The following is a 25,923-nucleotide window of genomic DNA, read 5'->3' on the forward strand; positions in this document are numbered from 1 at the left end:
TATAATCGCCGTAAGGGAAACAGGAGTGGTATTGTTGTTTTCATTACATTCTTTATTTGCTGTTTGATTACTGGTTTGCTTCGTTTTTGTCTCTGTTTGTGAGTGTGTGTGGGTAGGGTCAAGGCTGGGTGCATCCCTGGAATCTCCACCATAAAAATAAATTACCATCATCTCAATGGTGTGAATCTTTGTGGCACCGGACCACTACAGCATTATTCATTTCTCCTTGCTGCTGATTGACTGCTGCCCTGTGACGCATGAGTGTTCTCGTGTTTTCTGTTTTGTTCTTCTCAATCCTTAAACCGCTGCAACCTGCTATAGTCATTACCCATTGCCATTTGTCAGCATGTAGAAGCCGAGCATATTCGGCAATGTAGATTCATTTACCATCACAACAGACTACTGTTGGTTCCCAGTGAAATTTACCAGCATGCAGTGCCGTACATTCGTTGAGCAGCCAGCTCATGACCACTGCCGGCCCCTGCAGCTTCACTGTCTCTGGGATTCAGCCGCTGCACTAAACTAGCATGCAAGTATCAGCATTTACCTTTGTGTGCTTGCGTGCAGCCAGTTCAAGTGCAGTTGGCTCGGTGATTTAATGAATTTCATCAATGGTGTCAGTTGCCCCTTGTACATATTGTTCCAGTAGTTTTTTAAATAGTTTTTACAGTTCATTAGCAGTGTGTAAAATGATCAGCGTTGCAGTAAATGTGATGCTCTTTGCATGGAAAAAAAAAATGTGTTCCATTAAAATTTCACTTTTTCTTTGTGAATTGTTACGTTTACTTAAAAAGTGCAGCAAAAAAGTATTTGGCGCCCAGGGATGCATTATTCTCCAAGTATGTGGCAGTTTAAGGGTTAAAGCCCCAAGATGCCGCAGAAATGCCCTGCACCTTCTAAGGCTTCTGGCAATGAAAACGCGCTTGCCTGAATTGCAGTACATATAGCGGTAACATCTGTAGTTTACATTCTAGCACTGCTGGTGACATATCAGTACAGTACTGTACAGTAGATAGATAGATGAATACTTTATTAATCCCAAGAGGAAATTCACATAATCCAGCAGCAGCATACTGATACAAAAAAAAACAGTATTAAATTAAATAGAAATAAAAATGCATGTAAAAGCAGACAATAACTTTGAGTAATGTTAGCATTTACTCCCCCGGGTGGAATTGAAGAGTCGCATAGTGTGGGGGACGAATGATCTGCTCAGTCTGTCAGTGGAGCAAGACAGTGACAAAAGTCTGTCACTAAAGCTACTCCTCTGCCTGGAGATGACATTGTTCAGTGGATGCAGTGGATTCTTCATGATTGACAGGAGTTTGCTTAATGCCCGTCGCTCTGCCACAGATGTTAAACTGTCCAACTTTACTCCTACAATAGAGCCTGCCTTCTTAACAAGTTTGTCTATCTGTGAGGCGTCCTTCATCTTTATGCTGCCTCCCCAGCACACCACCGTGTAGAAGAGGGCACTCGCCACAACCGTCAGTTAGAACATCTTCAGCATCTTATTGCAGATTTTGAAGGACGCCATCCTTCTAAGAAAGTATAGTCGGCTCTGACCTTTCTTACACAGAGCAATCAGTATTGGCAGTCCAGTCCAATTTTTCATCTAGCTGCACTCCCAGATATTTATAGGTCTGCACCCTCTGCACACAGTCACCTCTGATGATCACAGGGTCCATGAGGGGCCTGGGCCTCCTAAAATCCACCACCAGCTCTTTGGTCTTGCTGGTGTTAAGGTGTAAGTGGTTTGAGTCATACCATTTAACAAAGTCTTTGATTAGCTTCCTGTACTCCTCCTCCTGCCCAGTCCTGATGCAGCCCACAATAGCGGTGTCATCAGCGAACTTTTGCACATGGCAGGACTCCGAGTCGTATTGGAAGTCTGATGTATATAGACTGAACAGGACCGGAGAAAGTACAGTCTCCTGCGGCGCTCCTGTGTTGCTGACCACAATGTCAGACCTACAGTTCCCAAGACGCACATATTGAGGTCTGTCTGTAAGACCTTTGCCTTTACATTTTTTTTAGGTAATGTATTAAGCTGAGGTTGAAATGAAATTAAAATGTTTTGGGGGCATATTTAGGGTTTAACCTATAAAAATAGGCTTTTTTTTTTAACCACATCCATAATTTGCGGTTTTTCACAATTCGAGTGTGCTCTAGGAACGTAACCCCCACGAATGTTGGGGGTGTACTGTACTTGAGCGCTGTATCACTTTGTTTGATTGTTGGTCTCATCCATTGTGAGAGATGTATCCCTAGAGCTGAACTAAGTTAGCATCCTGAGGTATCCTACATTTACATTATATGCAAGTATAAATAATCATGAGCAGCAAACAAAGGGCTCAGAAAGTAAAGTAAATGGATAAGACAGCTAAAGTTCCATCAAAATGTAAACCGGCCTCAGGTTCACAGTGAGGCCTACCAGAGGATGACTTGGAATAGTTGGGTAAGGGAACAGATCTGCCAGGACCTGATGCTAACCAAGAGTGAAACTGTGAACAAAGTGGGCAAGGAGAATTTGTCGATTCCGAGATAAAATCGGACAACAAGATCTCATTAGCCTACTATATACGTGTTTTAAATGCCTCGAAATTAGGAAGCCTGGTTGTCCGTTTCAACAAACTACAGGTTAAAGAAAACTTGATGTCTTTTGTCAGATGGAAAGAGATTATATTTGAAAATACCTGCATTCGTACTTTCACAGATTTCTGTGCATAAATGGAAGGTCAGTTTTACATTTTTAGCTCTCCGGGTGAAGAAGTAGAAGAGCTAAGAAGACTGATCCTGACATTCTTCTGAAACATGATCATGAGTCATGCCGTGTTCTGGCAAGGCAAAAAAGATTCTAGTTCCAACTTGGTCCATTTGTATTGTGACATTTGCTGTTACAATACATTCTGTTTCCTTTTCTGACATTTTTTTTTTTTTTTTGGTTTATACAAACAAAAAAAATTCTTCCATTGAATATATGTACGTTTTGCCAACCACAAAGTAACCAGCTATTTAGTGTGTCCACCCCACCATCATACCCTTTGTTTATTGTATGAGGAATGTATTATCATACATTATCTCATTCTTCATGGGAACTGTTTAACATCATTCCCTAGGTTTATTGTATTGAGACTGTTTAAAATTATATCCCAGGTTTATTGTATTTGGAGTGTACCTTCATAAGATATCTCAATTTTAACCCTTTTTACACTGCTGCTGAGGAGATTTTGTTCCGGATGTGTTCTTTCTCTTTAATGGGGTGGGTTTGGGGGGAGAGAAAGGGAGCAATGCTGTCTATTATTTATCCTTTCTATGCCAATAACTGTAAATGCCAACTTAACAATAGGCTCCATAGCTGTAACACCAGGCAATAATATGAAATCTAGTTTAAAACTATCATATGTAACAATGTACTACTTTAACTTAAGAATACAAAATGTCAACAAAAGTTGAAAAACAATGTCTCTTTGACTAGACAGTGAACTTTGTGAGTTGGAATGTCAAAGGTCTCAAGAAATATATAAATGCAAAGAATTATTATTACTATTATAACGAGAAAAATGTATTCTCTCACCTAAAAGGTCTAAATGCCAAGATAGTATTTTTACAGGAGACTCACTTAATAAGTAAAGACTTGTTACGGTTGCAAAGAGGGTGGGATTGGCCAAATTTTTTGCTCCAGCTATACAAAGAAAACTAGGGGTGTTGGAATCTTCACACACATTACTATTTGTAATATCATATTTAATATCTGATCCTGAAGAGCGATATTTCAGGGTGATGGGCAAATAATTTAATAGTAATATGATTTTGATAAATATTTATGAACCTAACATAGATGATAAAGATTTAATCCAAAATGTATTTGCATCTATCCATAATGTGAACACTCATAAAATGATAATGGCTAGAGACTTGAATTATGTTTTAAATCCAGATCTGAATAGGTCTTCAGTTACAGCGGTGGTAACATCTAATACAGTGGGATGCAAAAGTTAGGGCAACCTTGTTAATAGTCATTATTTTCCTGTATTAATCGTTGGTTGTTACGATAAAAAATGTCAGTTAAATATATCATATAGAAGACACACACAGTGATATTTGAGAAGTGAAATGAAGTTTATTGGATTTACAGAAAGTGTGCAATAATTGTTCAAACAAAAATTTATTTGGAATTTGAAACATTCATGCATCCAAAGAGCAACTCAACAAGGACCTAAAGCTGAAGGGGGCATGGCACTACCTAACCTTAAATTTTATTACTGGGTGGCAAATATACAGGCCATAAAAACCTGGTCATTGACACAAATCAATGAATATACCCAAGCCTGGTCTGCAATAGATTTAAAATATTGTTATATTTCCTTTTATTCTCTGCTGTGTGCCCCAGTAAAAACAAATTATCATCAAAACATTAAGAAGCAGAATATGAAACCAATGTAGGAAGAACTTTAAGACAGAGAAGATTTATCTGTTGCACCTCTACATGACAACCACCTTTTTCTACCCTCTCAAACATACCTCAAGTAATTAATGTTTGGAAAATGGCTGCGTTTAAAACACTTAGAGATTTGTACACAGATAACATCTTTGCATCCTATGAACAATTAAGCTTCAAATTTAACTTCTCATCAACACAATTTTTCCACTACTTTCTAATTAGAAACTTTGCTAAACTGAACCTGCCTATTTCTATTTCAGAAGAAATATTGATCATTCTTCAAGACTCAGATAGCATCTCTGCGATATATAAAAATATTTTAAAGTCCCTTCCTTTCAAAGATGCCAGAATATGGTGCGGAAAAAGACTTTTCACTTAATATTTTAGAAAAAGAGTAGACGTCAACCATGCATAGAACACTCTTTAGCTCAATATGCACAAAGCATTCAGTCATTCAAATTAAAATCTTTTATTGAGCATATTTTATCTTGTTTAAAATTGTCAAATGTATCCAGGCCAAGATTCAACCTGTGAGCATTGTAATCGAGATCCAGCCTCACTGTTACACATGTTTTGGCTGTGTACCAAATTAACATAATTTTGGACAAAAATCTTTGAATGCCTATCATATAGCCTTGGTGTCACAATCACTCCCAAACCATTTACAGCTGTGTTTGATGTACTCCCAGATGGGCTTAAAGTGGAGATGGACAAACAAACTGTAGTTGCCTTTACCTCACTCCTAGCACGTAGATTTATCTTGCTCAATTGTAAGAATCCCACCCCACGTCTTTTAAGCCAGTGGGTAACTGATGTCCTGTACTAATTGAAATTGGAAAAAAATCAAATTCTCACTTAGAGGATCTGGTCAAAATTATTTTAAAATACAGCAGAATCTAATCAATAACATTTTAGAGAAAACTTCTACATCTAGGAAAAGGATACTCTTCCTTCCTTGCTGCTTTTAATGATTTGCTCTGGTGGTTGGCTGTCCTCTTTCTCTTAGGTGGAGCTTTAATTTTGGCTTGCTAATTTTGACTTAACTTTTTGGAATGGTATTTGCTTCAGATTTAAGTCCATAAAAATTTTTAACTTGCTTAATTTGTTGGCATCTTATTTTGTATTTTATTGCTAAGCACTGAAAAGTATTGCGCAGTTCAGATATTGATATTTGTATTTTTTGTGTTTATGTCACAACAATCATTATTCTTTAAGATTAGAAATATAGCTATGCTCATTTTATTAAAAATGCAGATTTCATGTTCAAACGTGAGTATTGAATTTACTAGAAAGAGAAATCTGAAATATGCATTCTCATTATCTTGCACTAAAGTAGTTGGTGAAGGAAGTGGATGGATGAATAGTTTAAAGTGTTACATTTTTATATTTTAGAAATAATATCCCATTTGTTTTGTTGTGTGTTTATTTGGGGTTTAAATTATAAATAGTTTGTAAAAAAGTTAATTTCTATTTGATTATTCATAACAATGTTCTCTTTTTATTGTTTTCTTTTAGTTGCACCTCCTCCTTCTTCTTCACCAATCGTAATGCCTAAGCCAGCAGTTCTGTCACCCACCCTTATTATGGATTTGGAGGGTTTGTCTTTATCTAGCACATCAATAGCAATTGATGTAAGTATGTTTGCTTTTCTATTTCTGTTTTAAGTGTTCATTGTGTATTATTTCTACAATCCTGTAATTGATAAAGCGTTTCAGAAAGTAAATGTATTAATGAATAATATAATATAATCTTAATAACTTGCACACTAATATGGTGTTTAGTAAAATGGTTTAAGATTAATAAGATACAAATAGAGATGTTTAACAAAATGTAAAAAAATAAAATAAAATACTCTGTATGAGAGGCAGTTATATTATACTTCCACTGACAGTATGCTGTATGTTTAGGAAGCCTGTTGGAGTGATTAGCTCATTTTGTTGGTAGCTCCTTTAGTAACAAAAAGTCTGATGTCCTAAAAAGGATGAAATTAATCACCAATGATTAGATATTCTTATTAAAGCCAAAGCTGTCTGGAAAAGGGCAGTAGTCTTTGTAGTCAGTCTTGAGGTGTGTAGTGCCAGTTTGGTAAGATAACATTGGACATAAAAAAACTTAAGACTGCAAAATTTGGTTAATAAATTCACCTTTTAGTAAGATTTTTTTAAATATATTGTATACAATTGACATTTTTTCATTGTGAACCTGATATAAAAACAAATACATATTGGTTTTATGGTGGATTTTAATTAAAAAAAAAAATCAAAAAGCAAATAATAATCACTTACTATCCTATTTACTTCTGTTTCTGGCTGTTACACTGGCTTGATGAAACTGGAAATTCAATTTAGTTGTACAAGACATCTCTTGTAAATTACCCAAACTGTATTTTCAAAACACTGTTAAAAATTTTGACCACCTTAAATTATTGGACATCTTCCACAAATTGTATTAAGGTTAAGATTAACTGTCACTTTTCTTTTTCTGTTTTGCTATAAGTGCCTGCTGTCTCTGGTGTACAGGTATAAAATGTTTACAGTTGCCAAGTATTTGCCTTTCTAAGTGTACTCACAAACTATATCTTCAATTGAAATCTCAGGGAGGTGGAATAAGATATTTTCTCTGTCTGAGACTTTAACTTTCCCTTAGTTCACTTCCTAATAAGTGAAAATAGAATCCATCTTTTACTTTCTTGAACATTTCATTTCATGTGGCTAAAACATATCCCCCCTGTTTCTAGCATAACTAGCTCAAATTGTCCTTCATCCTTTCCTGTCTGATATACTGAGGTGAGACAGAAGGGAGCTTCAGATTCTCACCATAGTGTCCCTGTTTAATTTGTTAAAATGAATAGATTTCTTAAAAGTCAAATTGAAATAATTTGTATTTGTGTTGTTTTCATTTTCCTACAGTTCCTTGCAATTATGCTTTACTTTCAAAGCACTGGTTTCTATGATAGTAAATGAATACTCATGGGACTAAGCCACGTCCATTGTGCAGTACCCAACTGAACTACTCTTCTTTGTAAATCAATTCATTTCTGAGGAGGTAGCAATTTGCCTAACTTTACACTGTATATAAAGGCAATTATGTGAGCCTCTATATCATCAGAGTCATTAAGTAATGATTTTTTTCATGATGTCTTTTTTTCTTTTTATTTTTTGTGATAGATTAAAGAAAAAAAGACACTGCATCTTTATTATTGTTTTTTTTTCCTTTTTCCACTCCCCAGTGTTTTTACTGTAATAATTTAGTGAAGTTATAAAGCTGATTTATGAACTAATTCAAACACAAAAAAATCACCTTAAAGTAAGAATTATAATGTTTCTATTTGTAAAATAGAAGGCTCATTGTAGATCTGGTTATCTCTTAATGCAAATATAAACAACTTCTGCCCCCTATTTGTTTGATATTTTTCAAATAGTATACTGTAGTATTAAACACATATATACAAACCTACCTCTTTCATTTGTGTTTTTATTTAGTTGATTAGAGTTATCTGGTATCAAATTAAAGCCAAATCAATATCCTACTACCTGGTGAATAGTATTGAAGGGTATTGTTATTCAAAAAAAGAAGCGTAGTCTTAATTTTATCTAGAGTTTTTTTTTTTCCCTTCTATACATTAACACAAATGTTTCTGCTGATTAAACATGATTAAGCATGTTAGGTGTTGTTCAAATTTCATTCAAGGGAAAAGACTTAATTTGTTGATCTTGGTATAGATGACTGTTATAGTTTATGAAATTCATTTAAGTACTATGTTAATGTTGTACTCGTATGTTAAAGTAAACTAAGGCTATTGATTAATTTTTTGAGTTAAGTTAGGCACTGAATAGACTGAAATTTAAATTTTGTATTAACTGTTTTTTGTACACATCTAGATGTAATGACAAGTATGTCTCTCAAACTGGCAAGAGTAAGATCATCAGCCCTAGTCTTTCTAGATCTTTACTTCATGTTGTTGTAATGTTTATTTCAAATTTACATGCTTTATTCATAATTCTTGCTTTACAAGATTTGTTGTGGTAGCCAAATAGCTACTGGAGTTCTGTTGTAATGAATTTTAATTGTCTTATGCATTTAATCTGATAAGAAACAGACAGCCATGTTAGTTTTTCCTTTTTGTAAATAATATACATACTTTCCAAATAGTATTAAAATCTGCCTAATTGAAATCTGTGCATAATAGAAGGAAATCTCTTAGTACTTCTATTTTAGAAATGACAATGAAGACTGAGTCTGGGATGATTTTTCAATGCACACTACAAGAACTAACTCCCAATCATCTTTGCAGTCATTCCAAGTACACCTACTGCCTGTGTAATGGAGTGGGTCTGGACATTGGTGATGCACAATCAGAGTCTCAGTCATGTGTAAGAATGGAAAGTGATTTAACTTGGTTAATTATTTATCTGTCTTGCCTTTGGCACTGCCAGTAATTAATTAATAATTTGCTAAGGCACCTACTTTATTTACCTTACCTTTCTCTGTTGTAGGAGGCGGTCTCCAGCCATTAGCCCTATATCAAGATAACCGAAGCATACTCATTTTAAGAAACAGGAGGAAATATGATAATTGCATACATATATTGATATAAATGACAGGATGCAAACAGAATAGACAGACAATCATATAACATAGAACAGACTGGCTGTTTGTTAGTTATTTAGAGATTCAATTTATTTTGGTACAGATGAAGATTTTTTTATACCAGGTCTTTAAAGATGATGTCCCATGTTGTGTTGTGCTCAGGGTTCTAATGAAATATTCTTCTTATGTTGAAGTGCACTCTTTCTGAAGTGCACTCTTTCTCTTTGCGACGTGGTCCTTTGTTCAGGTATTATGTGATTATCTCAGATAAGCTCTTTGGCATGTTGCCTGCATCTTCATAGTGAAAAACATTACAGTAAGTTCCCTACATACAAATTAATTCCATTCCGAGAGTATATTTGTAAGTCCACTTTGTTTGTAAGTTCAGCAGAGTTAGCATAGGCACGCAATGAACACAATGCAACCCCAACCCTCAATATTTATAGAAAACAAGTACATATATAGCTACAGGTAAAATTCCATTACAACAAAGTGCCAGGGACCTAAAAATTATTTTGTTGTATTGAACATTTTGTAGTAATGAGATTCTGTATTTGTCGCTATAGTGCTTTCTTTAACTTGCATCCAGGTATTTGTGATCATTTCCATAGTTTCTTTCATGTTAATTTTAATCTCCTCCTGTCTACAAGTTAGGCTGATGAGAAATTTTCACAGCATTTCCTTACAATAATACACTTTCAGGGTGCAAACGATGCCGAAATACAATGGCATTGCTGTGCAATTGGGTGGGAGGAATTCAACGCAAACATTTTCTAAGTGTGGAAGTATGTTGTGGGCATCACAGTTATCAATCAGAAGTTGAATCATCCTTTTCTTCTTCTTCAAACTGTGAGGTTTCTGAACACTTTTGTGTCGGAACATGTGTTCCAAAGCGCGATTGCCGGGTCTATGGAAGATTGTTTGTCCGTTGCCGGAGCAGGGCAACAGCATGCTCACAGCGCTGCAGCGAAGCGCCACAGAAGCAAATCCTAAAAAATCTTGGTTGTGCTATAAGTCCCCTGTCTTGCACCCCTTTTAAAAATTGTTTAGTGAAGGAATATGAAGTTTTTATGCTTTCTGAGAGCTTCTGATGAATCCAAGATGAATACTGTTTTGGAATGTGTTGAATGTAACTCCTTTTTAATGTTATCTCACAGAGATTGTTCTGGAACTGACTGCCCAGTTCTCAAAGTTATAGTGAATAGATATCATAGGTGATTTAAATCCAAGTTTACAATTTGCTGACTAGTCTGCTGTCCCCTTTTGTCTTCCCCTGGTTTCTCTGTCTTCTGATTTATTGTCTTGCTTATACCTATTCTCATGTACTAGCAAGCCTAAAATCTTTGCTTTGCTCCCATGGAATTGTTCTATTACTTTTAGTTCTTCCTTTTTTCCTGGCATGTATACTTTACCTAAAGGTTTCAGAAAGTATCATATCACCTTTTATTTTTTGTTGTTTTTTTTTTTTCAAAAACAGTTTTCCATTTTCCCTTCTGCTATTTCTGTAAAACAATTCTCTCTTTCTTTTTTTAACCAGCAGTGTCAGTATTAGTGTATTTATATTTCCAGTGTCTTATATTCCTCCACAAACTGTACTTTTCACTTTAACCTGCTTATTGACTGTGCTGTCTCTCTCCAGATTAGAAAAGGTAAATTTTAACTGCTTGCTTCTATGCTATTAAATATCAGAAATTCTCAAAGGCTTATGATTCAGTAAATGCTATCTTTTACTTCTTTCTAATGAAGCAAAGATAAATTAGTTTTAAATGGCTTTATTTGCAGAAATTTATAGACTGAAACTGAATAGATTTTATTCATTTTTTTATAGTTGAAATATTTAGCTTTCTTTAATAATAGTAGTAGTGCCCATTGTAATGGTGGCGGTGGCCACTCAGTTTTAGATATTATAGAAAGATCTTGTCTGTATAACTTCTCCCCATTTTCATTTGCCCTCTAATTAATGTTGTATGCACTTAACTTGCATCCATTATGATGCTAATGACTTCCTCTCCAGTTGGCTATATTTATTTCTTTTCATCTGATCCAAAATATTATAAGTGTTTTGGCCTAAATTAGTTATACCTCACAGAGCTTGTTAATTTAATTAGCATTAGCATGTGCTTTGTGAAAAAGAAAATGAACGGTTCCATACATTGTTCACTAAGAAAATTACTGCAGCTTCTGTGAAGGACTGCAGTTCAGTTCCTGTTGATAATGTTTGGTCACTGGATGGTGCCAAGTACAAGTGTCTTAACTGGTGCTGTATGTACCTCAGTGGGTTAAATATAGATATTGTGTTGAGAGAGCTGAATGTAAAGATAGTGATCTCTAAAGATTTAAATGCTATGTATGTGCTCTACTAGGGTCATTTTTAATGTTAAACCTTCCTTAGTGAAGGTTTTTTTTTAAAAAACAACTAAAATTATCACTATGTTTAGCATATTCAGCCAAACATTTGCACTGAACTTAACTAATATGCAGAGAATTTTCTGTTGATTTATGCCAGATTATTTTTTTACCATAGTACTTTAATCTCGGCAACTTTTTAGTAAGCCATAGATTTTAGTGCATAATAACTTAAGTAATATAGAATTACTAGCTGCATTACCTGACTTTGCCAGAGAGATTTCTTAAGTTAGTGGGTGTCAGTTATATGTAGTTAATATTGTGTATCAGAAGTACTTAACTAAATGCATTTTTGCATGCAATATTTGTATTTTTTTTAACCAGTGGCTAATTTGTTGTTGTAATGCACTGGAGCTGCTAAGCCTTGAACGTATCTTTGACTTTGGCCCATTTAGGAGGTGCTTATACTTTCAATTGGATCAATCTTTAGCAGTCCATTCAAAGTCTGCAGTCGTTTTGATAGTTTAGTTTTACTTTGAAATGTCTGTGTTTTATTTTCTGTGCCAATCTGAGAATTAATACATTAGTCTTATTTTCGTATTTTCTTCTTTTCATCTTGCCTTTTAGGAAGGCATTCAAATTCAGGTTGTACTTGCTCAAGTAGTATTTTGTTAAAAGTTCATGTTTCAGGTCATTTTTTAAGTTTAAACTATGCCTTTAATTTTTTTTAAAACTCTTTTGTGTTGATTCAACATTAATGTTGTGTTTCAATGTGTATTTACTTCATGATTTATGTATTTATTTTCTGGTTACATGTTTTAATGGTAGATGCGATTAATCACAATTAATTACATACAGTTATTCAATTAGTTCATTTTTAAGCGATTCCTAGCCCTAGTTATGAATGATTGCTTTTTGTCGTTGTTATGGAATTCTGATTTTAACTCGCAATAGTATTTTCAGTTGATCATTATTTTATATATGTCACTTTTCATAGAAATTACCATTTACTAAACCTACAGCAGGATTGCTAAGATTTACAAAACTAAAAATGAACTCAATTTGGACAGTATTTAGCTTTATGTACTCTAAACAATTATTTTTGTGTGTACTAGGCTACTAATGACTCGTGTGCATTTTATGTAGAGTACCTTTTTTAATCTGCTAACAGTATTGAACTGCTCAGTGATCATTGCAGTACTTCTTTAAATTATGTATTATAACCACTAAAATGTACCCATGGACACAATTAACAGAAATGGAAAGACATTATACCAATCATCAGTGGTTTCCTCCCTGAAAATTCATGTAGCTGTGCTGTGTATGACAGTAAGAAAGAGACCCATAGTATAAAATACATGGTTAGGTTTTTCTTTATCAGCTTTTTGTTTGTCATAATCAAAGAATTAAAAAAAATAATCCCAGTGTGAAGTATAGACTGTCTTACAGTTACTCCTGAAAGTTTATAGAAGTTTATAGAATTGACAACACATGAAATGGGTGCAATGGATGGGTGCCTTGTCCTGGGTAGTGTCTTTAATTGGTCCTAATGCTGCCAAGATATGCTGTGGCTCCCTACAACCTTACATTTTAAAGGTTAGGCATGAATTGGTCAGAAACCAATGTTTGCCAATAAATGATGGAGCAAAAAAAGATTAATAATTTGATATAAAGCAAAACTACAGAAAGGTTGTTCTAACGGTATGTCAAGGTCTCTGTGCACACATTTGTATATGTTTGAGCATGTTTAGATAACATCAGTTAACTACATGGGCAAATTAATTTCAAAGTGAAAATTCAAAGTGTAAAAGTTAATTTAGCACAAATTAGCTTCTTCATGCCTGATGTCTGTGTGCCTTTTCTGTGACTTTTGTCAGAAGTTACTTTTTTGATGTGAGATTAACTGCATTCACCTTTTAAGCAAGAACAATGTATGACTTTTTTGATTTAATAAATAGATAAATTCATTTGGCTATTATACGACTTTACACTTGTTCTTTGATGATCTCCTTAGTTGTGTTGACCAGGTTTTTTTTTTGTATTGCTGTGCAGTGAAATATTGACCAAAGAACCAGGAGACATTTTCTTGTGACACAGAACTGTCCCATAACTGTTCTGTAAGTGGGTGGTAACTTATGATAGTCTTTCCAGCTGTACTCTGATATCTGTTGGTGATTTGAGAATCACTTGTTATAGATTTTTTTTTTTGCAGCTCTGACCTTTTTTCTGTAACCAATTGCATTTGGTATCCCCTGCTGACCTTGCAGAGTGCTAAATACCCCAGTGCTTTATTTTCTTGATATCCCCCAATTGTTGATTTTACTGTGCTCACTTTCTGTGGTATGGTTTTGATTAATTTTTTTTCCAGCATATAAATTGCTTCCTGTCCCTCAAATGGCAGGTGCCAAAAGAAATGGAGAAGTTAAATTTCACACCACTTAAGGAGGAATAAAACACAAACAGAATTATGTACAGAAAAATATTGGAGAACTGAAATGATGTTGTTTAATTCCACATTCATCATTTTATCTCACATTTATGTTGTTTGTGTCTGCAGCAAAAATAACAATTTTGGTTTCTTTCTGCTGCGGTGGGCTGGCACCCTGCCCGAGGTTTGTTTCTTGCCTTGCACTCTTTTTTGGATGGGATTGGCTCCAGAAGACCACTGTGACCCTGTAGTTAGGATATAGTGGGTTGGATAATGGATGGATGGATGGATGCTTTCTTTCTGCTTGAGTTTTGAGTGTGCTGTGTCATTTTTATTTTAGTATAATGTGATTATTTTTCAAGAGTCTGAATGCTTTTGCAAGATGCTGTAAACCTATAAAACATTTTGACGCAAAGATAGACTTTTAGGTATTTTACAACAGTATTTTGCAGATTTTTGTTTTATGAATCTTGAGTGTACATAACTACATGTAGTTATTATAAGAGTTGGAGTTTGATTTTAAAGAATTAACTAGTATATGTGAAACAATGCTTTTCTTCTATAAAAAGCAGTTTTATTCTTTGTAGATGTTGGCGTTAAGGATACTTGAATTAATTCTTTATTCATTATCTCTCAGCATGCTTAAAACTGCTTAGTGTAAATGTTGGATATTTGCTGTAATGTCTTGTGTTGGTTGTAATAAAAAGGAACTATTAGATTAAGTTCTGGCTCTTCAGGTAAAATTAGTACGTGGAAAGATATAACCTTGATTCATGTTAAAAGAGCAATTAATCATATTTGAACAATGAAAATTTAATTAGCAGCTTGGGCATTGAGATGTCGAATAAATAAATGAGAATATGACAGCTTATTATACAAATCTTCCAGCTCTTTAATTGGATACTTCTTTAGTAAACCTCTGCATGACTAATGAATTGATAGCTTTGCATTACATCATTGGCTGAATAGGTCATTGTGTGTGATTATCTAAGTTATTTCACCTAGTTATAATGCTTAATTATCCTAAATTGGATCGAAATATTTGTGATAGGCTTGCAGCATCTGAAGAATGAAGACAAGCACAGTAGAAATTGTATTAAATCTTTAAAAGATGATATTACTCGTGTCATAATTTTAAAGCTTGTTGCATGTTAGATATTACTCAAATTTATCTTATTGCATTATATCAGTGTAATTTACTTTAAACATGCTATGGATCAGCTAGTTTATTTTCTTATAGTTTGCAGTTAATTTAGCACATGCATATTTTTGTCTCCCAGAGAAAACTCATTAATGACATAGAATCATGAATGTTTTCTTGAGGACAGGAACTACATATAATTCCAAAAGGATTTATAGTTCAAATTCTTTCCTATAATTTACATATCTGGTATTTATTATGATATTTTTAAGGAACATAGTACCACTGTGATATTTTAGTAGACTTAGTAGTTGCTTTTATTAACTTCTGTTTGTTTATTAGAGCAACTCTGTTCATTTTATACATTTTTTAAGACTGAGTGCACCTTCGGACACATGTCTGAAGAAAATTCTTGATATTCACAAAAATCACTTAATTCATTCGAATCTTTTGCAACACCCCCATTTTTTCTAGTTTTTTTATTGAAATTTATTCAGTTCAAGACCTATACATAACCTGAATTAGTACAAATCAGTTAAGTGCCAGAGGTTAATAAATTTTCTATTTTTGGTAACCTAGACTTTTTTTTTTATAACTTTTTAGAGTTATACAAAAAGGCCATTTTCAGGGAATAATAAATGGATTAACAAAATACAGATTTAGATGCCTATAATTCCTACAGGTCTCACAATTTTTTTTGATTACTTACAAACCCTCTGTTGCTATTAAAATTGTGTTGGAACAAACTGTGTTGCTACACCCTCTGGAAGTTGTATATGTGCTAGTTCCAAATGGTTTATGGTGATATTGGGAAAAGTGCCATGAAATGCATTGATTCTCATAATAAACATATTTTATATTGCGATACTTAGACATTTTCTACAAATAAAAGTTTATATTTCTGAAATAAATAAGTGTTATGTCAGTACTGTATTTGGTATAGTTAATAGTTTGGCAACTATCATTTTTAAAGCTATGACAAAGAAGTAAATACATTGTATATTATTTATACATTATATAGCAAAAATTTTGAGTGTTATACAGTGGAAACATCTTTGTAATTGTTATATGTTCTTCATGTCTAAAATATTTAAATGATTTAACAAAATGTTAAACTGAGCATATAGTTAATGATTTCTTGCCACCATCTAATTGTTTCATTATAAAAGGTTTATATATTTTTTTTTTATTTTATCTATGGTGAAATCTTTAAAAATGCTTTATTTGTTTAACAAATGTGGGGCCAGTAAATATTACAAAGCCAACAAATTAAAGTCTGAGATAAGGACTCTGAGTGCCTACGTGTCTGAGTGCACTGACTGGTCAGTGTTTGAAAAATCTTGTGCTGACATTAACTCTTTCAGGGCTGATGTCGACTTTTGTCAAAATTCAGGAGTAGAGGACGGTAATCAGCTGTTAACTGCAACAAAAGTCACCCTTAAATTTTTAGGTCGACTTTCTTTGCTAGAAGGAAAGTTACATAGCATTGTTGATTTAACCTCGATTCCCTACGCGTGCATGAGTAGCGAAGAGCAAACAACCTCTAAAATGGCACCAACATCTGGCGAAAGACCAAAGCGAATGTGCAAAGCAAAATACTCCATGGATGTTTTACGTAATTTCGTTGAATAGGACTCTGACTTGTTGTACTCTGAGTTTGATGTAAGTGATCTGGAGATGAAGATCAAAAATGAAAGTTAGGTACCAGTATCATCTGATCGGTCCCTAACTGATTGTGGTGGTGAACACTTTAGTGTAGGTCATGCTCCTACAGCAGCGTTTGCCTGGGAGGACCTCCACTTATGATGACAAGAGGTACAAACCATTCTGCATCATACTGCAACCGCCATCGCCACCCACCTACTGTGCAAAGACAGCCAGGCAGCTGACCCACCGTGCATTCCTGCTGACCATCGAGGTGTTCCCAACGCAGCCACTGCCGCCAAACATGACGAACATGCACCAACAGCAGTCGCAGCACATACAGTGGGTATGGAAAGTATTCAAACCCTCTTCAATTTTTCACTCTTTGTGAGGCTGAATATTTTCTCCAAAAAACTCTGTTTTCTGAAAAGCACACAAAGCAATGCTTTCACACATAAGTCAACAATAAATTTCTTTTGCTACAGTGGGTACGGAAAGTATTCAGACCCCCTTCAATTTGTCACTCTTTGTTATATTGCAGCCATTTGCTAAAATCATTTAAATTAATTTTTTCCCTCATTAATGTACACACAGCACCCCATATTGACAGACAAAAAAAGAATTTTTGAAATTGTTGCAGATTTATTAAAAAAGAAAAACTGAAATATCACATGGTCCTAAGTATACAGACCCTTTGCTCAGTATTTAGTAGAAGCACCATTTTGAGCTAATACAGCCATGAGTAGTCTTGGGAAAGATGCAACAAGTTTTTCACACCTGAATTTGGGGATCCTCTGCCATTCCTCCTTGCAGATCCTCTCCAGTTCTGTCAGGTTGGATGGTAAACGTTGGTGGACAGCCATTTTTAGGTCTCTCCAGAGATGCTCAATTGGGTTTAAGTCAGGGCTCTGGCTGGGCCATTCAAGAACAGTCACAGAGTTGTTGTGAAGCCACTCCTTCTTTATTTTAGCTGTGTGCTTAGGGTCATTGTCTTGTTGGAAGGTAAACCTTTGGCCCAGTCTGAGGTCCTTAGCACTCTGGAGAAGGTTTTTGTCCAAGATATCCCTGTACTTGGCCGCATTCATCTTTCCCTCGATTGCAACCAGTCGTCCTGTCCCTGCAGCTGAAAATCACCCCCACAGCATGATGCTGCCATCACCATGCTTCACTGTGGGGACTATATTGGACAAGTGATGAGCAGTGCCTGGTTGTCTCCACACATACCGCTTAGAATTAAGGCCAAAAAGTTCTATCTTGGTCTCATCAGACCAGAGAATCTTATTTCTCAGAGTCCTTCAGGTGTCTTTTAGCAAACTCCATGCGGGCTGTCATGTGTCTTGCACTGAGTAGAGGCTTCCGACAGGTCACTCTTCCATTAAGCCCTGACTGGTGGAGGGCTGCAGTGATGGTTGACTTTCTACAACTTTCTCCCATCTCCTGACTGCATCTCTGGAGCTCAGCCAAAATGATCTTTGGGTTCTTCTTTACCTCTCTCACCAAGGCTCTTCTCCCCCGGCCGGACGGCCAGCTCTAGGAAGGGTTCTGGTTGTCCCAAACGTCTTCCATTTAAGGATTATGGCGGCCACTGTGCTCTTGGGAACCTTAAGTGCCGCAGAAAGATTTTGTAACCTTGGCCAGATTTGTACCTTGCCACAATTCTGTCTCTGAGCTCTTCAGACAGTTCCTTTGACCTCATGATTCTTATTTGCTCTGACATGCATTGTGAGCTTTAAGGTCTTATATAGACATGGGTGTGGCTTTCCTAATCAAGTCCAATCAGTATAATCAAACACAGCTGGACTCAAATGAAGGTGATCTCAAGGATGATCAGAAGAAATGGAAAGCACTCGAGTTAAATATATGAGTGTCACAGCAAAGGGTCTGAATACTTAGGACCATGTGATATTTCAGTTTTTCTTTTTTAATAAATCTGCAACAGTTTCAAAAATTCTTTTTTTTTGTCTGTCAATATGGGGTGCTGTGTCTACATTAATGAGGGAAAAAAATAATTTAAATGATTTTAGCAAATGGCTGCAATATAACAAAGAGTGACAAATTGAAGGGGGTCTGAATACTTTCCGTACCCACTGTAGCAAAAGACATTTATTGTTGACTTATGTGTGAAAGCATTGCTTTGTGTGCTTTTCAGAAAACAGAGTTTTTTGGAGAAAATATTCAGCCTTCAAAGAGTTAATGAATTAATAGACACTGTAAGCTGTTACATATAATTCTGTGAGGACACCATAATACTCAGGAGATCAGCCAAAATATACCCTAACAACAAGTGGTGGATTACCAGAGGACTAAAACAATTGATAACCTGACAAAATATGACATTTCAACATTGAACATTAACGGAACAGAAGGAATTGCAGAAGGAAGTGAAATGTGAAATAAAGCAGGCAAAGCTGAAGTAGAAGGACAGGATAGAGAATGAACTGGGGCTCGTTTTGGAATGGCATGAAGATGATGGCTGTCATTCATACAAAAAGCAATGATCGAGTTGAACTAGCATGAGTTAAAACTGACTATCATTTGGTGCAAAACTTGAACAAGTTTTATTCAAGATTTGAAATGCAGGGTTTTGCTTCAGAAGTAAGTCAGCAAAAGAACAAACTGAGGACGGGAGCCAGGAGTCAGCCCTTCTTTGACCAAAATGATGATAGAAAGGTCCTAAAACAAACAAAAATCAAAAAACACTTGGGTCCAGAGTTATAAGTGGCAATTTGCTTCACTACTGTGCAGAAGAGCTCTGTCCAGCATTACACTCCATATTTGAAATGTCTTTGGATTTACAGCTTATGCCCAGCTTATGGAAACAAGCAACTGTTATTTCATTGGCAAAAACTGCACACCCCAAAGCATTAGGTGACTTTAGAACATTGGCATTAACTTCTCATATGATGAAATCCTTTGTGAAGTTAATTAAGAGACAACTACTTAACAAAACTGGACCCTTACTAATTTCCATACAGAGCAAAGAGGGGCGTGGAAGAAGCCACAGCAACACATTTAAATTTACTGTATGAACACTTTGAAGGATCAAAACCATGCAAGATTGCTGTTTAAAGTCTTTTCGCCAGCTTTTAACACGATCCAGCTCCACAATTTAGTTGAGAAACTAATGGATCAATTCTGTTTGCACCCTAACTTGGTGGTGCGGATTCTGTACTTTTTAACAAACAGAACTCAAAGAGTTAGTTTTAATGGCTGTTTCTCTGATGGCCTAAGTGCATCTGTGGGTACTCCGCAAGAGGGCTACCTATCTCCTCTTTTGTTAATCCTATATACAAATGACTGCAGGAGTTTACACAAGGATAGACACATATTGAAGTTTGCCAACAACTCTGTCATTGTAAAGTTAAATGTTATATATGGTCTAATTTCCTAATATAAAATGTGCTGGTACAAGTGAAGTCATGATGTCCTAGCATAACAGGCTGGCAGTTTCAAGCACCTTTTTTCTTTCTTTTTCCTTACAATTACTCATCAGACTTTTTTCACAAACCACAACGTTCTATAAATGCTATTACTATGTTTTTCATTTCACTGTATGTTGTACCGATATACCTTTGTGTGTGATGAATAAAACTCTTGAATCCTAGCAGTATTTTGTTTAGAAATTTTAAGTTAGATTCTTCAAGCTGAATTCCCACCCATAATACAATTTAATTAAATCCTTCCTGCCTGAATGCACTTTGTGATTCCAGACAATAGCTCTACACCTTAGTGCAGGCTAAGGTGTAAAGCTGGACACTTGTTAGATGATATATTGAAGATAATGTGGCTATCAATAGTTAATACTTAATTTGTCCAAAGGGGGTATTTAGCTTTTTGAAGAAGCTCATGAAATGTCATAGCAAACAATAACAACAACGTCCCCTCAAATACACAGACAAATTTAATAAAAAAAAAAAAAAAGAAGAAGACAAAACTTCAGACTTTACTAAAGATAAGAGAAAATTCATTTTGGGACTTTATAAAGGTACATTTCTGTAGGTGTGAAGGATCTTAGTAGTGTTTCTTGACAAACTTCTGCTAAATGATTTGTTGACTAAATACTCAATGATAGTGTGTTGGAGAGAGGATGTACATTATTGTTTTTATAGCCTTCAATTTTGTTGTCTTTCATTTCTCTGCTACTACATCATGCAGGTTGAGAAGGCATCCCATAACTGTGCCAGTCACCTTAATTAGATTGTTGATTCAGTCAGCCTCTTTTAAAGTGATATTACTGTCCCAGCACACTACAGTGTAGAAATTCACATTGACTAACACAAAGTTATAGAACTTGTAAAAGATGTCACTATACACATTAAAGAAATGCAGTATCTTAAGGAGAAAGAGTCTGCTTTTTTATATAGTTCCTCTGTGCTTCGAGATCAGTTCAGCCTGGCACTGATGTAGACCCTCAAGCATTTGTACCATCTCCACATCCCATTTCCTGAGTAGTAATTTGGTGTAAAGTCTGTTTGGTGTGGTGAAAGTCAATAACTGCTTTCTATATTATATTATATTATATTATATTATATTATATTATATTATATTATACAGTGAATTCAGAAAGTATTCAGACCACTTCACACTTTTTACATTTTGTTATGTAGCAGCTGTGTGATAAAATGATTTGAAATAACTTTTTCCTTCCACATCAGGTAACACTTAATATCCCACAATGACAAAGCAAAAACAGGTTTTTAGACTTTTTCTCTAGATATATATGTATGTATACTATACATATACAGTGCATCTGGAAAGTATTCACAGTGCATCACTTTTTCCACATTTTGTTATGTTACAGCCTTATTCCAAAATGGATTAAATTCATTTTTTTCCTCAGAATTCTACACACAACACCCCATAATGACAACGTGAAAAAGTTTACTTGAGGTTTTACAAATTTATTAAAAATAAAAAACTGAGAAATCACATGTACATAAGTATTCACAGCCTTTGCTCAATACTTTGTCGATGCACCTTTGGCAGCAATTACAGCCTCAAGTCTTTTTGAATATGATGCCACAAGCTTGGCACACCTGTCCTTGGCCAGTTTCGCCCATTCCTCTTTGCAGCACCTCTCAAGCTCCATCAGGTTGGATGGGAAGCATCGGTGCACAGCCATTTTAAGATCTCTCCAGAGATGTTCAATCGGATTCAAGTCTGGGCTCTGGCTGGGCCACTCAAGGACATTCACAGAGTCGTCCTGAAGCCACTCCTTTGATATCTTGGCTGTGTGCTTAGGGTCGTTGTCCTGCTGAAAGATGAACCTTCGCCCCAGTCTGAGGTCAAGAGCGCTCTGGAGCAGGTTTTTATCCAGGATGTCTCTATACATTGCTGCAGTCATCTTTCCCTTTATCCTGACTAGTCTCCCAGTTTCTGCCGGTGAAAAACATCCCCACAGCATGATTCTGCCACCACCATGCTTCACTGTAGGGATGGTATTGGCCTGGTGATGAGCAGTGTCTGGTTTCCTCCAAACGTGACGCCTGGCATTCACACCAAAGAGTTCAATCTTTGTCACATCAGACCAGAGAATTTTGTTTCTCATGGTCTGAGAGTCCTTCAAGTGCCTTTTGGCAAACTCCAGGCGGGCTGCCATGTGCCTTTTACTAAAGAGTGGCTTCCGTCTGGCCACTCTATCATACAATCTTGATTGGTGGATTGCTGCAGTGATTGTTGTCCTTCTGAAAGGTTCTCCTCTCTCCACAGAGGACCTCTGGAGCTCTGACAGAGTGACCATCGGGTTCTTGGTCACCTCCCTGACTAAGGCCCTTCTCCCCCAATCGCTCAGTTTAGATGGCCGGCCAGCTCTAGGAAGAGTCCTGGTGGTTTCAAACGTCTTCCACTTATGGATGATGGAGGCCACTGTGCTCATTGGGACATTTAAAGCAGCAGAAATTTTTCTGTAACCTTCCCCAGATTTGTGCCTTGAGACAATCCTGTCTCGGAGGTCTACAGACAATTCCTTTGACTTCATGCTTGGTTTGTGTTCTGACATGAACTGTCAACTGTGGGACCTTATATAGACAGGTGTGTGCCTTTCTTAATCATGTGCAATCAACTGAATTTACCACAGGTGGACTCCAATTAAGCTGCAGAACTTCTCAAGGATGATCAGGGGAAACAGGATGCACCTGAGCTCAATTTTGAGCTTCATGGCAAAGGCTGTGAATACTTATGTACATGTAATTTCTCAGTTTTTTTATTTTAATAAATTTGCAAAAACCTCATGTAAACTTTTTTCACGTTGTCATTATGGGATGTTGTGTGTAGAATTCTGAGGAAAAAAATGAATTTAATCCATTTTGGAATAAGGCTGTAACATAACAAAATGTGGAAAAAGTGATGCGCTGTGAATACTTTCCGGATGCACTGTATACATATACATTGACTTAAGTATTTAGTCCCCTTACTGTATAGTTACTTGGAGCACAGTTGGCAGAGATTAAAGCCAAGAGTGTTCTTGGATATCACACAACAAGCTTTGCACACCTGGATTTGAGTATTTTTTTGCTATTCCTCTCTGGAGATCCTCTCAAGTTATATAACGCTGGATGGAGACCATCAATGGACAATTGTTTTCATGTTTCTTAAGATCTGATTGATTGGGTTCAAGTCTGGGCTTTGGCTGGGCAATTTCCAGAATTGTCTCTTAGACTGTTCTGTGTTGTCCTTGCTTTGTTCTTAGGGCAGTCTTCCAATTGTAAGGTAAAATTCTTTGGCCTTCATTAAGGATATCTCTGTACTTGTCTTCATTCATTCATTGCTTTCCTTCAGTCCTTCAGTCCCTCCAGCTGAAAAAGGACACTACACCATTAAGCATCCACTACCATGCTTCACTGCTACAATTGTACTAGACAGATAATGAATGGTGCCTGGTTTCCTCTTGACATGATGCTAATATTGGTTTCGTCAGTCCAGAGATTTTTGTTTGTTACTGTTTTAGAGTCCATCAGGTGCCTTTTTGCAAACTCCAAGCAGGCTTCTCTGTGCCATTTACTAAGAAGAGACTTCTCTCTTGCCACTCTACCATAAAGCCCAGTTTGGTAGAGAGTTGCAGTGGTGGTTGTCCTTCTGCAACTTCCCCCCTTCTCCACACAGATTCTCTGGAGTCCAGCCATATTGACTATTAGTTTCTTATTGCTCAGTTTGCCTGGGTGGTCAGCTCAAGAAAGAGTTGTGGTTGTTACAAACTTTCCATTTATGAATTATGACGGCATCTGTGCTGTAGGTATTTTAAAATTTTACATGAATCTTTTTGTAGCCTTCCTGAAATCAGTGCCCTGACACAATTACTTTTCTAAGCTCTACTGGCAGTTCCTTTGACCTCATGGTTTTTGCTCTGATGCACATTGTCAGCTGTGGGACCTTAAATAGGCAGGTGAGTGTATTTCCTAATCATAACCATTCAATTGAATTGAACCAAAAGTGGACTCCAAATAAGGTGTAGAAACATCTCAATAATGCACCTAGGATACATTTCATGTGTTGTAACAAAGGATCTAAATACTTGTGCAGTCGTACAATTTCAGTTTTTTACTCTTAATAAATTTACAAAAATTTTTAAAATCCTGCTTTCACTTTCTCATTTTGTGGAATTTAGTGTTGGTTTATGTGGTTAATAAATTAAATGGATTTTAGCACAGCTACAACATAGCAAAATGTGAAAAATTATAAAGGTCCTGAATTCTTTCTGAGTCTGATTAATTACACATTACACTGAATCATTAAGGATTTTTATAATATCTACTCCTTAATCCATTTTCTGACCTCCTTATTCCTTCGAAGGCTCTGTTAAGTGGAAACAATCCATGGCTGGGACACTATTTCAGAGCTAAGTATACAAAAGCAGCAAATGTGCTGTTTCACTGGGTAAATTCAGATTACTTGACAATTTTACAAGTCTTTAAAGTGTCTCAGAATGGCTCATGTGCATAAGAAGAACATGTTGTAAAGTAGATAGCACCTCAGATGGTAATTGGTTTTATTGGTGGTAGCACTATCCACACTGAATAATTTAAACATGAAAAATAATATTCTTAGTTTTTTAATGGAAAACTTTAATAGGTATTGGATTAATTTACAATAATACTGAGATTTTTTTTTTTTGCAAAATTTGAGCTTTGTTGTCATTGTTCTTATTTAGTTTTTGTAGTTGTGTGTGGACAGTTATCAGCAAGAGTGAAAGGGAAGGTCTGCAGGACAGTAGTGACACCAGCTTTGTTATATGGGTTGGAGACAGTGATACTGACCATAAAACAGGAGACAGAACTGGAGCTGGACAGGATTAGAAATGAGTACATTAAACTCTAATGATTAGAGGGTCAGCTCAGGTTGGATGGTTTGGAGACAAAGTCAGAGATGCCAGATTGTGTTGGTTTGGACATGTTCAGAGAAGAGATGAGGGATATATTGGGAGAAGGATGCTAAGGGATAGAGCTGCCAGATAAGAGGAAGATCTAAGAGAAGGTTTATGGATGTGGTGAGAGAGGACATGCAGGTGATGGGTGTGACAGAGCAAGATGTAAAGGACAGGAAGATATGGAGCAGTATGATCCGCTGTGGCAACTCCTAATGGGAGCAGCCGAAAGAAGAAGTTGAATGTATACTCAGTAAATGTCTGCACTTTCTTTAGTCTGGCATAAAACAAGGCATTGTTTTGAGACTTTACAGGTGCTGGTCATAAAATAAGAATATCATGACAAAGTTGATTTATTTCAGTAATTCCATTCAAAAAGTGAAACCTGTATATTAGATTCATTCATTACACACAGACTGATGTATTTCAAATGTTTATTTCTTTTAATTTTGATGATTATAACTGACAACTAATGAAAGTCCCACATTCACTATTTTGGAAAATTAGAATATTGTTAAAAGGTTCAATATTGACAACACCTGGTGCCACACTCTAATCAGCTAATTAACTCAAAACACCTGCAAGAAAATCTATGGGGTATTGTGAAGAGGAAGATGCAATATGCCAGACCCAACAATTCAGAAGAGCTGAAGGCCACTATGAGAGCAACATGGGCTCTCATAACACCTGAGCAGTGCCACAGACTGATCGACTCCATGCCACGCCACATTGCTGCAGTATTCCAGGCCAAAGAAGCCCCAACTAAATATTGAGTGCTGTACATGCTCATACTTTTCATGTTCATACCTTTCAGTTGGCCAACATTTCTAAAAATCCTTTTTTTGCATTGGTCTTAATTGATATTCTAATTTTCCGAGATACTGAATTTGGGATTTCATTAGTTGTCAGTTATAATCATCAAAATTAAAAGAAATAAACATTTGAAATACATCAGTCTGTGTGTAATGAAT

At 35.9% G+C, this 25,923-nt stretch overlaps 1 protein-coding gene across 1 annotated transcript in view; it reads left to right on the forward strand.

Annotated features, from left to right (window-relative positions):
* Nucleotides 1-25,923, forward strand: part of ap3b1a (adaptor related protein complex 3 subunit beta 1a) — a 344,324-nt gene that overhangs the window by 210,629 nt on the left and 107,772 nt on the right. The window contains exon 22 of the mRNA XM_039758392.1: nucleotides 5,960-6,075. Coding sequence (XP_039614326.1) covers nucleotides 5,960-6,075 — 116 coding nt within the window. The remainder of the gene's footprint in view (nucleotides 1-5,959; nucleotides 6,076-25,923) is intronic.

Source organism: Polypterus senegalus, chromosome 7, assembly GCF_016835505.1.
Source record: "Polypterus senegalus isolate Bchr_013 chromosome 7, ASM1683550v1, whole genome shotgun sequence".
NCBI classification, from domain to species: domain Eukaryota; kingdom Metazoa; phylum Chordata; class Cladistia; order Polypteriformes; family Polypteridae; genus Polypterus; species Polypterus senegalus.